At 41.6% G+C, this 15,571-nt stretch overlaps 1 protein-coding gene across 1 annotated transcript in view; it reads left to right on the forward strand.

Moving 5' to 3' along the window:
• Positions 1–15,571, forward strand: part of TENM4 (teneurin transmembrane protein 4) — a 562,032-nt gene that overhangs the window by 463,855 nt on the left and 82,606 nt on the right. The window contains exons 18-20 of the mRNA XM_007941024.2: positions 4,505–4,772; positions 10,738–10,881; positions 13,409–13,658. Of these exons, the coding sequence (XP_007939215.1) occupies positions 4,505–4,772; positions 10,738–10,881; positions 13,409–13,658 (662 nt within the window). The remainder of the gene's footprint in view (positions 1–4,504; positions 4,773–10,737; positions 10,882–13,408; positions 13,659–15,571) is intronic.

Below are 15,571 nucleotides of genomic sequence, written 5' to 3' on the forward strand. Positions count from 1 at the left end.
TAAAAAATAAATAAATAAATAACTATGTATTGTGACATACAATGGAATACTACTTTGCTGTAAAGAGAAATGAAGTCCTGATACATTTCATAATATGCATGAGCCTTGAAAACATTCTACTGTATGAAATTAGTCAACCACAAAAGGACAAATATTGTATGATTTCACTAATATGAAATACCCAGAAGACACAGGTATAGAGATTAGAGTTTAGTAACAGTTACCAGGGGAGGGAGAGAAAGGGAAAAGGGACATCATTGTTTAGGTAGCACAGAGTTTTTCTTGTGGGGATAGGAAATTTGGCAATGGATAGTGGTGATGGTGCAGAACATGATTAATATAATTGGTTTAATTCGTACACATGAAAAATGTTGAACTGGTAAATGTTGTGTTCTTTATATTTTGACATCAGTAAAAATTTTTCAAGAAATACATATTATGATAGGTTCCAAGAGTCCCTGGGAGGTACAAACAATTAAGTGTGTGACTACTAGCTGAAAGTTTGATGGTCCAAGCTACCCAAGGCTCCTTGGAAGACAGGCCTGATGATATTCTTCCAAAAGGTTTAGAATCCGAAAGATTCTAATGATGAGTTAGAGTCAACTCAACAGCAGCTAACAACAACAACCACTTACACTCATGACAGATTAAGACATTATTATAATAGGTTCTACCAAGAAGAATAAGCCAGAGGGTCCCAAACAGTAAGCATTATAATAAAGATTAAGTGAAAAAATATATATGAGGTGCTTAGTGCAGTGTCTGGCATATAGAAAGTGCTCAATATATTTTAGCTATTATTAGTAAGATTATTTTACACATGCTGCCTTCATGCCAATTAAGGATTGCTTTGGCTCAAATCTATACTTGCAGTGCTTTACTTAATTATCATTAAAGGGAAGTAATTGGAAAAGATGCATTTTAATCTGATGGAAATCAAGATAGATTCTTTGCTTAACAAAGCTCTGCCAGAGTTTAGTTTTCTCCTCCATTCCCGACCCTATTTCTAATGGCATAAACCAAGGCCTGGGGAAGAGGAGAGATTTTAGTGTAGAAATGCAAAGAAAAGCCCAGTCATCTCCCCGCCTAATGAGAACTCTGGTGGTGTGCATGTTAATAGATTGCCAGAGTTGGTGGAGCAGGGAGTTTATACATTTATGTGTGTATATTTCATGCCTGGCTAAGCAAACACATTTTTCATGTGTACCCTGTTGAGCTGCTTCAGACGATGGCCCATGAGAAAAAAATACAACCGTTTTGAAATTCTCATTGCACCCATAGGTTGAAACCTCCCTCCTTTTCAGTGATTCAATGCTGATCTCCTGTCTCAGATACCAGGCTGACCTTTCTTATGAAATGGTTGTCAGTGGAGACAGAATTTGCTGGAGAGAAGCAATTTGTTACCTGGCTCCAGCCAGATTTTTTTTTTTTTTTTTTCAGGAGCAAGGACTTTGGAACAAATGAGGTTAAAGATCCTGCCCTCTTTATAGTGCGCCCCAGCCTCGCTGGCTATAAGTCCAGTTGGGTCACAAGACTTGCCTATTACCAGATTCAGAAAAAAACATAAACAGATTCAGCTTTTTCTGGTCCTTACATTGCTTAGTCTTTGCAAGTACTGGGAGGTATAAATTTAAAAGGGTACATTAAAAGGTAACTATGAGAGCATCAAATGGCACTTCAACCCTGCCTGTGGTAGTGACTGACCAGAGCCCTGCTTTGCCTGGAATTGTGTAAGCTGTAACTTAGAAAGATTGCTTTGATTTCAACCCAGTCTCTCAAATGTCCTATAATCAGGAGAGTGGGATGCAGGTGGGAGTAGAGTTCATACACATATATGAACTGGATAGAATGAAGAAGGCTTTCTTTATACAAGCCTAGTTCCTTTATAGGAGCTCTGGTAGCATAGTGCCTAAGGCACTTGACTGTTAACCAGAAGGCTGACATTTCAAACCTATTAGCCACTCCTCAGAAGGAAGGTTGCCTTCCGTAAAGATACCGCCTCAGAAACCCAAGGAGGGGTCGCTAAGAGTCAGGTCTGACTCGACGACACAAATCAACAACAATAACCGTTCTTTTATGAGGTGCTCTGATGGTATAGTACTTAAGGCATTTGGCTGCTAAGCAAAAGTTGATGGTGTGAACCCACCAGCCTCTCCACAGAAGAAAGATGAGTCAGTCTGCTTCTCACAGTGGGTTAGTTCTTCTATGAACACAAACCAAAAAACCAAACCCACTCATTGTCATCAGAATGGATGTGTTTAACATTCCCTTCTTGAAACAAAGCCTGGAGCATCAAGCTGATAAAAGTTCTCTGCTTTTCTCATGTACCTGAATATCCTGTCATTAATGTAAATTTTCTATCTTGGAAATGAGCTCATTACACGCAGTAGATAGAGTGCTGCCTTTCCCACCATTCCATTTATCTCACATGATAGTGGAGCCAGTGACCCAGTGCACACAGAAACACTGTACAGTCAATTCAACATCTTTCTGTGGATAAGCTGGGGGCGTTAGCTCCATTTCCTTGGCAGGCTATGCTCTCAACTCTGTATAATTATTTGTTTTGTCAACATCTCATAGGCTCTGTTTACTTTCCTAAAAAGGAAATCTATTTGAAAACCATCTTTATGAGTTTTAAGACAGGAACAATTCTTCTTGCTTACACAGATATCCACATTAATCTCAGGGAAAAAAAAAAAAAAAAAGGTCTTTTTTCATAGGACCTAGTATTTCTAGCACTACCCCACCATCAGCACCATCACCACCAGCTAGGAGCATTTTCTTTTTTTTTTTTTAGTATCTATTATGTGCTAGACACTTAATGTATGTGACCTTATTCAGTCTTCACTAGCAGCCCTGTTGGTGCAAAGTTTAAGTGCTCAGCTACTAACTGAAGGTTGGCAGCTCTAACCCACACAGTGGGGCCATGGGAGAAAGTCCTCCTCATGATCTGCTCCTGTAAAGAGTACAGCCTAGGACACCCTAGGGGGCAGTTCTCCTCATATCACATGGGCTCGACAGTAGCTAACACCAAGTCAGTGCTCACAATAATCCAGTGAGGAAACTGAGACTCAGAAATTACATGAGGTTTCTGGAATGACAGCAATAAATGAGAGCCTTGTTTTTGTTGTTTGGCACCGTCAAGTAGGTTCTGACTCACAGCAAGCCTGCATACAACAGAACAAAACAATGCTTAGTCCTGTGCCATCCCCACAATATTTGCTATGCTTGATCCCATAGTTGCAGCAACTGTGTCAATCCATCTTGTTGAGGGTGTTCCCCTTTTTCATTGACCCTCTACTTTAGCACACATGATATACTTCTCCAGGTACTGGTCCCTTCTGATAACATGACCAAAGTCAAGAGACAAAGTCTGGCTATTCTTCTAAGGAGCATTCTGGATGTACTTCCTCCAAGACAGATTTGTTCATTCTTCTGATAGTCCGTGGTACATTCAATGTTCTTTGCCAACACTACGATTCAAATGCATCAATTCTTCTGCAGTCTTCCTTATTCATTGTCCAGCTCTCACATGCATATGAGGCTATTGAAAAGATCATGGCTTGGGTCAGGTATACCTTAGTCTTCAAAATGATGTCTTTGCTCTTAAACATGTTAAAGAGGTCTTTTGCAGCAGATTTGCCCAGCGCAATATGTCATTTGATTTCTTGTCTGCTGCTTCCATAGGCATTGATTGTGGATCCAAGTAAAGTGAAATCCTGAAGTGAAACTTCATCTTTTCTCCATTTATCATGATGTCCATTTGTGAGGACCATGTTATACCAGACCATTTAAATGCATTTTCTTATGCATTCTTCTCAATAATGTAATAAGACAAGTATTATCATCCCTGTTGTATAGAGGAGGAAACAGGCTTAGCAAGGTGAAGTGACTACCACACAGAAACTGGCCATGAAAGTCAGGTCTTCCTCTTCCTCACTCTCTTTTCTCCCTCTCTCTTTTTCTTTCTCCTCCTCCTTCTCTTCACACTCTGCTTCCCCCTTTTCTTTCTTCTTTTTCCTCCTGTGAAGATTGGATAAATGCATGTATTTAAAACATATGTAACACGATATTGTTGATGGGTGCCAACAAGTCAATTACAACTCATAGTGACCCCATGTGACAACATAGAACTGCCTCATACGGTTTCCTTGGCTATACTCTTTAGGGAAGCAGATTTCCAGGTCTTTTTCCCAGTTGGTTGAGTTCAAGTCACCAACCTTTCTGTTAGCAGCTAAGTACTTAACCTTTGCACCACCAGGGCTCCTAACACATAATATGTGCTGATGGTGGGATGGTCCTGCAAGTATTGGGTACTATGAAGAAAGACTTTTTTTTTTTTTTGAGACTAATGTACACATTTGTTTAAGCAATAATTGGTCCTCTGTCAATTTTTCATCTTCCTCTGCATTCTTCTTTTGCTTCTTGAACACACAAAGACCGTGAGGCTGTGGCCCTTGGTGATTTCATGACTCATTCGCTGTGATCTGTCTGTGCTCTCTAGGCTTTGCAGGAAGAAATTGCTATCTCTGGCTGCAAGATGAGGCTGAGCTACCTGAGCAGCCGTACCCCTGGCTATAAATCTGTCCTGAAGATCAGCCTCACCCATCCTACCATCCCCTTCAATCTCATGAAGGTCCACCTCATGGTGGCGGTTGAGGGTCGCCTCTTCAGGAAGTGGTTTGCTGCAGCCCCAGACCTGTCCTATTATTTCATCTGGGACAAGACCGATGTCTACAACCAGAAAGTGTTTGGGCTCTCAGAAGCCTTTGGTAAGTGGCCCAGCCTCAGGACTCAGCGCCATCTCAGAGAGAGAATAGCACTTGGCAGTGTGGGAGGGAGATGAGATTTTTTTCCCTTGGTTTCCTCCTCTTCTCACATCAAAAATAATTAAGGCTTTTTTGGCCTTTAGGACCTCTCAGTGACAATTCATGACCAAAAGTAATTTATTCAAAGAGCTGTATGTGGGATATTGACCATTAAAAAAGAAGGTTATCAAAAATAAATAAATAAATAAGTTTTTTCACAAATATTTGCATACGAATGTTCATAGTAGCACTACTCACAATAGCCAAAAGGTGGAAACATCCCCAATGCCCATCAACTAATGGACAGATAAAGAAAATGTGGCATATCCACACAATGGAATGTTATTTGGCCATAAAAAGGAATGAAGTGCTGATCCATGCTACAACATGGATGAAATTGAAAACATGCTAAGTGAAAGAAACCAGAACCAAAAAGTCATATATTGCGTGATTTCCAATTATGTGAAAAATCCAGAACACACAAATCTACAGAGATAGAAAGCAGATTAGTGGTTGCCAGGGGCTGAGGGTAGCAGGTGGGAATGGAGAGTGACTGCTTAATGGATGTGGAGTTTCCTTTGAGATGATGAAAATATTTTGGAACTAGTTAGAAAAGGTGGTAGTACAACATTGTGAACATACTAAATGGCAGTGAATTGTACAGTTTAATATGGTTAATATGGTGAATTTTATGTAATGTGAATTTTACCTCAACTTAAAAAGAAAAAATAAAAAAATAAACCCAAATGGCCCCTGCAAAGCAATGTGGTAGTATGTGTTATATTAGAAAAGACTAGGTGCCACAGATTGAACCATATCAGCATTGCCTTATGCTCCCCGTGGCCAGTGTGCCTCAACTTTCTCTTTAAAATATGGGGACCTGGAACTGCTAGAGCTCCTGGGCTTCTTCAGTTTTATTGAGATACAGGAATTAAAATTTTTTTCCTTTAATCAGCAATGCTTTTTGGCCTCTTTACCTCATTTCCAACCTGAGAGGCTGTGTTTTTGTTGTTGTTAGTGCTGTCCTTTTTTAAAGATGAAGTCAGATAGCTGTAGACTTACTTGAAGTCCCAGCCTCACTTAGACCTTGATCTTTCCAGGGCTGGATATGTTCACTCAGCTTCAGGATTAGAACAGAGTTCCAGCAAGTGTTCAGAGCTGGACTGGTAGTAATCCTAACCTCTATAGGGCTAATCCTCCAAATACTTAAGAGTAACATCCCAGAAAATTCCTTTCTATCATGAAACCCTACTCCAATTTATTCCCTTTCTAGATTCAGCAGAAGGCAGAGTGAGGAAGCAAGGGGGGTGCAAGGGGGGTGGTAATGGTGTATTAAAAACAAAAGAAAAATAAAGCATATTCACTGAACAAAGATAGAATGCAGATTAGTGGTTGCCAGGGGCTGAGGGTAGAGCACCTGCTCTAGATGACTTGCTCCCTGGTACATCTGAGTTAATCTTCACATTTATTCTGAGAGTCAAGAATTATTACCCTCACATTCTGCAAGGAGGAAACTGTGGCCCAGAGAAGTGAAAGTGACATCCCAAGGATACCTATCTAGGAAAGAACAGAGCTGGATTTATGCCAGATCTTCCCTATGGGCTTGAATTCCCACTATACTCAACAAGGGCACTTTAAGAGCAAAGATGTTATCTCCTCACTGCTCACAATCCATTCTGTAGATCCAACCACTTAATCACCTCTCAAAAAAAAAAAAAAAAAAAAGAAGAAGGCCTTATAACTACATCAGGTGAAATGAACATATTTATGCCCAAAGCTACCTGGTCAACTGACTAGAAGAGATCCATATTTGTACCCATTCCAAAGAAAGGTGATCCCACAGAATGTGGAAATTATTGAACAATATCATTAATATCACACACAAGTAAAATCTTACTGAAGATAATTCAAAAATGGTTGCAGCAATATATTGACATAGAACTTCCAGAAACACAAGCTGTCATTCAAACAGAACAAGGGGATACTGCATGGTATAAAATGAGAAAGAGAGTGTGTCAGAGTTGTATCTTTTCATCATACTTATTTAAACTGCATGCTGAGCAAATAATCCGAGAAGCTGGAGTATGTGAAGAAGAGTGTGGTATCAGAATTGGAGGAAGACTCATTAACAACCTGCGATATGCAGACAAGACAACTTTGCTTGCTGAAAGTAAGAACGACTGGATGCATTTACTGATGAAGATTCAAGACTTCAGTCTGCAGTATGGATTACATCTCAACATAAAGAAAATGAAAATCCTCACAACTGGACCAATAAGCAGCATTACAATGAAGGAAAGATTGAAGCTGTCAAATATTTCACATAACTGGGTTTCACAAACAACACCAATGGAAGCAGCAGTCAAGACATCAGATGACTTTTTGCACTGGGCAAATCTGCTGCAAAAGACCTTTTCAAGGAAGACATAGAGAGGTACATGGGAGATACAGAGAACAAAGATGAACCCTTTTGCACATATATTACTGTGTTGTCAGTGAAGGCAAACATTGACCTACAGGTGGATAGATGGGTGGACAGGCTGAACAATTGGGTATGTCTCTGCAGGGGGGAGTGTGCCCATGACGATATATAGGGTTGGTAGACAATGTTTCTACAAAGGTATTTGTATGTTCTGTAAGAATTCCCAGGTATATGGTAGAGCTGACAAGGGACAAGGTTGTAGTCACTTCTTGGCCACAGCCAGCTACCCAGAGGGAGTGAGTGGTTGGACCTGTGGGCTCAGGACCATAGTCGCAGTGGACATCAAGCTCAGTTGGCATAACATACTACACAAAAACATTCTTCCACATCCTATTTTAGCAAGTAGTGACTGGGATTTTATAAGCTTGTGAGTGGCCATCTAGATGCAATAATGGTTCTTTTCTCATCCAGAGCAAAGAAGAATGAAGAAAACCAAAGACACATGGAAACAATTAGTCCAAGGGACTGGTATACCATGCAGTCCTCAGCCTACACGACTATGAGACCAGAAGAAGTAGGTGGTGCCCGACTACCACTGTCAACCAGTCGGAGGGAGATCTATATAGGAGATTTTGGATAGAGTGGGAGAACAATGTGGAACAAAACTCAAAGTCATTTTATAGAAAAAGGGACCAGGTTTGCTGGTCTTATAGAGCCTGGTGAAACCACTGAGACTGTGACCCCTAGCTGCCTTTCAGGTCTGGAATTGAACCCACTCCAAGTGAAAGACAGACATGTGATCTGAATATGTACATTAGGTAGATACACTCCTTGGGGAGATCAATTATGGGAGAATAGAAGGGCTATATATGCACAGGGAGACAGCTTGGAAGACAGGAGTGCATAGGAGTTTAGGACACTGGGAAGAGGTAACTAAGGAGAGGAAGTAAGAAGGAAGCTGTTGCATTGTGGGAAATTGCAGTCAATGTCATCTGACAAAGTGTATGTGAGCCATGTATGGAAAGTGAATTTGCTCTGTAAACTTTCACCCAAATCACAATACAAATTCTATTAAAAAAAAAAAAAGACCTTTTTAAAGTGCTGAAAAGCAAAGATATCTCTTTGAAGACTAAGGTGTACCTAACCCAAGCCATGGTAATTTCAATCGCCTCAGATGCAGGTGAAAGCTGGAAAACGAATTAAGGAAGACTGAACAAGAGTTGATGCTTTTGAGTTGTGGTGTTAGCAAAAATTATGAAAGTACCATGGACTGCCAAAAGAACTAACAAATCTATCTTGGGAGAAGTGCAGCCAGCATGCACCTTGGAAGCGAACATGGCCAGACTTCGTCTCACCTACTTTGGTCATGTTGTCAGAAGGGACTATTGAAGTCTATTCCCTGGAAAAGAATATCATACTTGTTAAAGTGGAGGGTCAATGAAAAAGGGGAAGGCCCTCAACAAGATGGATTGACACAGTGGCTGCAACAATGAACTCAGGTATGCCAAGGATTATGAGGCTGGCACAGGACTGGGTAGTGTTTCATTCTGCTGTACAAAGGGTTGCTATAATTCGGAGCTGACTCAACAGCACCTAACAACAACATAACAACATGCCCACTAATGAGTTAAAAAGGGAAATGTCTCCACTATAAGACTTCAATGGCTCAGGCCCACTTTCCCAAGATCACCAGGGGATAACCAGGGGAGACATGGTGTTGCTAAAGGGTCTTACAGTCACCAGGACATCTTCTAGCCACATTCCACTCCTGCCATAGATGGTCAGCAATCCTCTATGGCATTTGAAAGAGTTTTAAAGGGCTGCTCAATTGTTAATTCTTATCTTGAACACATGGTAGGATATTGCTCACTGGAACACAGTGCCTGCACAGAAAAGATACTTTGAAGGCATAGCAAGCACTCCTGTCTCTGCTGGATCTCTCCATAGGTCAGTTGCAGGTCTCTATAAAGCCCAGACTTAGGCCACTGCCATGTTTAGCCTACTAAGAAGGCCTTGATTCATTAAACAAAATGAAACCAGACTTCCAAAAATTGAGACTTCAGAGTAACTTCTACATTTACAAGTACCCCAAACTGAGCTCCTCCTTCTCTGTGTATTCATTATAAATTATTTTAGAATGTTTGTCCTTTATAAAATACTTAAATATTAAATAATTAATGAAAATTTGATAAATGAATAAAAAATAGGAAAAAAGTCATACATGTTTCTAGACCAAATAACATTTTATTTTCTTTTTTTATACTTAGTGTTTTCAAAACAGGTCCTATATATAATCAGCATTTTCAACATAGCATTATTCCATAAGTATTTTCCATGTCACCTTATGATCTTCATAACCATAATGTCCATTCCTGGAATGGAGAAAAAAAAAATATATATATATATATATATATATATATTTTTTTTTTTTCCCTTTGGTTTACTTAACTTCTCACCTCTTTTGAACCTTCAAATTACTTCCAATTTTCCACTATTCTAAATAATGTTGCATGACTGGGTCTGAAAAGCTTGTGAGTGGCCCTCTAAGATGCAACAACTGGTCTCTCCCCCTCTGGAGCAAAGAAGAGTCAGAGAGATCAAAGATGCAAGGAAACAGTCCAAAGGGCTAATGGACCGTGCAAACGCCAGCATCCATGACCTTCAGACCAGAAGAACTAGATGGTGGCTGACGACCACAACCCACCTCTCTGAAGAGGATCACAATAAGAGGTCCCAAATAGAGTGGGGAGAAATGTGGAACAAAGCTCAAAAAAAAAAGAAGGCTTATTGGTCTGGTAGAGACTGGTGGAATCCCCAAGACTATGGTCCTTAAACACCCTTCAAACCTGGAACTGAACTCATCTCTATGGCTCAGCTTTCAGCCAAATGATACACAATCCTATTATGTGAACAGTAGCCCTGACAGGTATGCAGTCCTTAGAACAATCAACCATTTGAGATCAAAAGGGCAGCATTTGCCCAGGGATAAAGCTCAGAAGTCAGGAAAGGGTAGGAAAGAAGGACAAGTGGAAATGGTAACCACGGGGAAGACGTGGGAAGAGTGCTGTTACTTGTGGGGATTGCAGTTAATGTCACATACACACACAAAAAAAAGTGTATGAATAGTTGGATGGAAAACCAATTTGCCCTATAAACTTTCACCCAAATCACAGTAAAAAGTTAAAAACACTAAAAGGAAAATAAATAATTCAGTAAAAACTTTTTTCATCAAGTATTTTCCATACTAAAGATTATTTCCCTAGAATAAATTCACATGGGCCATTTTTAAGTATTTTAACATTTTTAATAACATACAGTCTTTAAAAAAAAGGATATTAAGGCTTGGACTCTATATGTTAATATTTCCCATAGGTCTGGTTTCCACTTAGAAAGACATCTCCTTTTTCTTCTTTCACAAAAGACAAGCAGGGGGCCTTGCTTGCAAGACTAAAGGCCAAAGATGAGGCTCTGCTCACCTTTGCATTTTGCTGCTTTTATAACCTACAGTTTCCGTGGGTTATGAGTATGAATCCTGCCCAGATCTAATCCTGTGGGAAAAAAGAACAGCGGTACTGCAGGGCTATGAAATCGATGCTTCCAAGCTTGGAGGATGGAGTCTGGACAAACATCATGCCCTCAACATCCAAAGTGGTGAGTAGAATAATAGAATTCCCTGAACAGGCCAGGGGTGTGATGAGCACATGGCTCCATAGAAATGCACACTTCAAAGTAATTAGGCCCATATGATCAGTCAGTGAGTCAGAAAGAAGGGCCAGTCAACAAATGTTCTTGGGTTTATTCCCCCTCTATGTCTGTCACTGTACTATCCTCCAGGATGCAGAAATGAAAGGCCTCCAGAGTTTACACTGTGATCAGATACAAACACATACCAGGCATTTTCAGTGCTGTGGCATGGACTGTGCATTCACAGAGGGAAGCACAGGACACTGTGGGGTCACAGAAGAGGAACATAGTGAATCAAGTAGGAAGAACAGTCTAGGCCAATATTATAGCATGTGCCAAAGTGTTGGGGCCTGCAAGAAAAGAGTAGCTGGAGAGAGAGTTCATTGTGGCTTGAGCAAAGGGTGAAACAAGGGATAGTGTTCTGGTTACCTAGTGCCACTCTAACAAGAATATACCACAAATGGCATGGCTTAAACAAATAGTTTATTCTCTTACAGTTCAGAGGCTTTAAGTCCAAGTTCAAAGTGCCAGGCTCTGGGGGCTGGGAGAAAGCCCCTCAACCTTGGGCTTCAGCTCTGCCTCCTGTTCCTGGCCCACTGAAGCTGGAAGGTTTTCTTCACTCAGCTACTGGCTCCTGAGGCTGACAAGCCCAAAGTTGACAAGTAATAAGGCACAGTTCCGATATTACCAAACCACATGGCAGGCCACTAATTCAAGTCCATTAAAAATCCCAAGATCAGCAAAGCATGGCAGGCTGCTGAACAACAACTCAGCTATATGCAGGGTTCAAGCGTGCCATAAGCTAGACCACATCCCTAAAGCAGATACTCAGCTTCTTGTGGTAGATCCCACCTTGGAGTTGATTGCCAGTCTCATATGGGGAATAACTACCACCAGCTACCAAGCCACTCAACCAGGCCCAGCCAAGTTGACAAACAGACTTAACCACCACAGAGAGCAAAAGCTGAAGCCAGAGGCTTGGGCAGCTGACACTTAGGGTAAGAAGGTTAAGACTTCCGACTTCATCTAGGGCAAATGTCATGCCTTGAGAGGTTTAAAACATGCAAGTGACATGATCGCATTTTTATTTTTGATGACTTTCTGACCATGTCCTGGGATGGGATAACTAACTTGGTAGCTATATCAAATATCTCCTGCTAAATCTATAAATGCAGTGAAAGTCCTATCAAAGCTGTAGGATGTTTGGGGAAAATCAACAAAATAATTCTAAAATTTATGATTGAATACTGATTTATAAGTGGCTAGGACAGAGCTCTGGTAGCATAGTGCCTAAGGTGCTTGACTGCTAACCAGAAGGCTGGCGGTTCAAACCCACCAGCCACTCCTGGGAAGGAAGGTTGGGCAATCCTACTTCCGTAGTGATACTGCCTCGGAAACCCAAGGAGGGGTCGCTATGAGTCGGGGCCGACTCGACAGCACATAACAACAACAACAACAACCACTTATATGTCATTAGCCAGAACTTAATCACATCCCATATGTAGCTGCATGAAGGATGGGGAATGTAGTTAGTTCCAGGTAGTCATGCGCCCAGCTAAACACCAGGGCTTCCACTCAACAAAAGACAGTTTCTATAAAGCTAAAGGTGACAGCCTGGGAGAAGAATCTTGTGGCATATAAAAACAAAAGCTCACTCAGGCTTCAGTATAGAGAAGGGATTGGAAGGGGTAAGGTGGGAGGCAGGGAATCCAATTAGGAGGTTGTGGCAATAATTTAGGAGAGAAAAAGATGATTAACACCTGAAAAGAAACAGTACAAATACAGGAAGAAGCTTACAAACTATTGAGGTCAATGCCTTCATTTGGTTGCTGGAGAAACTGAGGCTCAAGAGCAGTTAAGCAGTTGAAGAGACCCACTCAAGATCCAGGAAAAGTCCATTTTAGCAAAACCATGTTTTTTTTTTTTTTAAAAAAAAAGATATATTCACTGTCCCTTGGTGAGAAGAGACTGTGAAGTTCATTTATTTATTTCTATAAATATGTATTGGTATCTACTCTATGTTAGGTTCTGTGTAAGTCAGAAAGGGAAAAGGCATGGTCTCTATGCTTGAAATGATACCAGTCTAAACAGAGAGAAACAAATAAGTACAATGAAGAATTCATGCTCTAATAGAGATATGGACTAGGTATGTGATATGTACAACCTAGTTGAGGGACAGTGTAGCTTAATGGTTAAGGGTCTAGACTCTGAAGCTCTCCCAGTCACCACTGTGTGACCTTATTTGTTCCCATATATTAAATAGGCATAATAATAGAACCTCTTACAGAGTTGTTGTGATAGTTAAAACAGTAAAACAGTATGACCTGTTCAGGACACTTGGTTTCATATGGGGGTGGGTACAGCCTTGAGAGATGAGTCTGGAAATGGCAGGCAGAGATCTCATGCTTTGCAAAATCAAGGTGACTCTGTGGTCAGCTACAGATGAGACCCATTTCCTGTACCACAGGTGAATCCGTTCTTGTCTTTGTCCCAGGCATCCTGCACAAAGGGAATGGGGAGAACCAGTTTGTGTCCCAGCAGCCACCCGTCATTGGAAGCATCATGGGCAATGGACGCCGGAGAAGCATCTCCTGCCCCAGCTGCAATGGCCTTGCTGATGGCAACAAACTCCTGGCCCCTGTGGCCCTCACATGTGGTTCTGATGGGAGCCTCTATGTTGGTGATTTCAACTACATTAGGAGGATCTTCCCCTCTGGCAATGTCACCAACATTCTGGAGTTGAGGTATGTAAGGCACTACCTTCCTCACAATTCCTAATAGCATTCCTTTGCCATCCTATGGACCCAACAGACATTACCCACTGGCCCCTGGGAAGTGGGGCAGGACAGAGCCTCACCTGCCAGACTCTGAGACTCTCACTTCCCAGTTCAGAGGCTACACTCAATGCAAAGGGGTGTGGGGAAGCAGACACTTCTTCCCACAGGGCACTACAATGAAAACCAAGTTACTTTTGGGACAGGGAGATGTCCTTGGTGGCCAGATGATGTGGGTAGGCTGCTAAACCAGGAATTAGACTCCTTGGAAGCCATTGAATCTTCTTATTGTTTGCTAGCACCAAACTGATTGGAATTAGTCATATGACTGTTTTTTATAAGGACAAAGGATAGCATAATGAATGAGACCCCATAGTAGTGTTATCGTATTCGTTCGTTACTTCATATTTGTTAAGTGTGTTGACCCCTAATGAGATAAGGCCCATGGGCTAAAATCAGGTAGTGCCTCTCTGATCTTAAGGTGCTGCTGAGCCAGCTGCAGCAGCCTTTGATTTCTCTCCCCATCCTGACCATGAGTGACTGAAGCACAGCCTTACCTTAGTTCAGGGAAGGGCCTGACATGTTGGCTTTTCTCTGTGCCTCCCTAAGCCAGGTCTCACTAGAACTGGAATACCAGGGTTATGGAAAAACTGTGCTTTGCATGAGAGAAAGAAGGGCTGCTCAGGCACAGGCAGACAGCTCAGGGGGTAGGAGTGCATGGAGAGATGGACACAGGGAAGAGGTAACTATCGGGAGGAAGTGGGAGGGGAGATGTTGCATTGTGCTAAATTGTGGTCAATGTCACGAGACAAAGTGTATGTGAACTGCTGTATGGAAAGTGTATTTGCTCTGTAAATTTTCACCCAAATCACAATTTAAAAAAAAAAACAAAACTGTGCTTTGGAGATAGGGAAACTCTACTCTCCCTTTTAGAAGAAACTGTACCAAGTTCCCTCGCAGCTATTTTAGGGACTGATATCCAAAGTCTCCTCAGTGGGGGTTCATGTGAGCAGAACAGCCCCTTGAGCTGGAAGGTCTTTCTCCAATGTGAGCAGGGGAAAAGGAGACTCACTTTTGCTGGGCTCCTACTATTTGCCAGAACAGTTCTGTGAGGTATTTATTATTATCTCTTTGGATGAATGAAAAAAAGGAGGCTCAGGGAATCAAAAGAACCTGCCCAAAGTTCTACTTCTAAAATGGCAGACACAAATCCAAATAACAAAGTCACAGCTCTGCCTCATCAAGGAATTGTCACTTGGCCCTATGAAAGCTGCTGAATTATGTCTTATAAGTTATTCCCTGGAGGTAAGTACCTGCTGAAGGAACCTCACCCTGCAGTATACATGTGAATGGAGGGTAAGACTTGCTGGCTGACCAAGAGCCATCATGGCCCTAAAAGGAAGTGTTTGTATTCACCGACATGCACAGGGACAAATGCCTGTGGACAAAGATGTCTTTGACCATGAGAAGAATCAGAAGCTCATATGTTGTGGCCTCATAGGAAAACAGCTGTCAGGTTCATTGATACCTGGGCCACCAATGGAATATTCTCTGCTTTGCTTCTCTCTTTTATGTGTTTGATTGATATCAATATCTGTTGGGGTAGAAGGAAGCCTTGAATGTATTTGCCTCAGTCAGCTGCTCCTATTGTCTTCCCATTTCCTGTACTATGATGTCCTGTGCATGGCCTAGGAGGTCAGCTGGCCTTGTCAGAGAAGCTGGGCAACTTGGAACAAGTAGCTTAACCTCTCTGGGCCTCCATTTTCAAATAAAAGATCCCATTTTCCCTGCCTATTGGGGAGATACAGGGATACAGGTGAGGAGAGACAACTCAGGGACGCCCAAAGCAGCAGGCCAGAAGAGCAGGAGAAAGGGGATTAAAA

This window comes from Orycteropus afer, unplaced genomic scaffold, assembly GCF_000298275.1.
Source record: "Orycteropus afer afer isolate SDZICR_OR568_19922 unplaced genomic scaffold, OryAfe1.0 scaffold00074, whole genome shotgun sequence".
NCBI lineage: Eukaryota > Metazoa > Chordata > Mammalia > Tubulidentata > Orycteropodidae > Orycteropus > Orycteropus afer.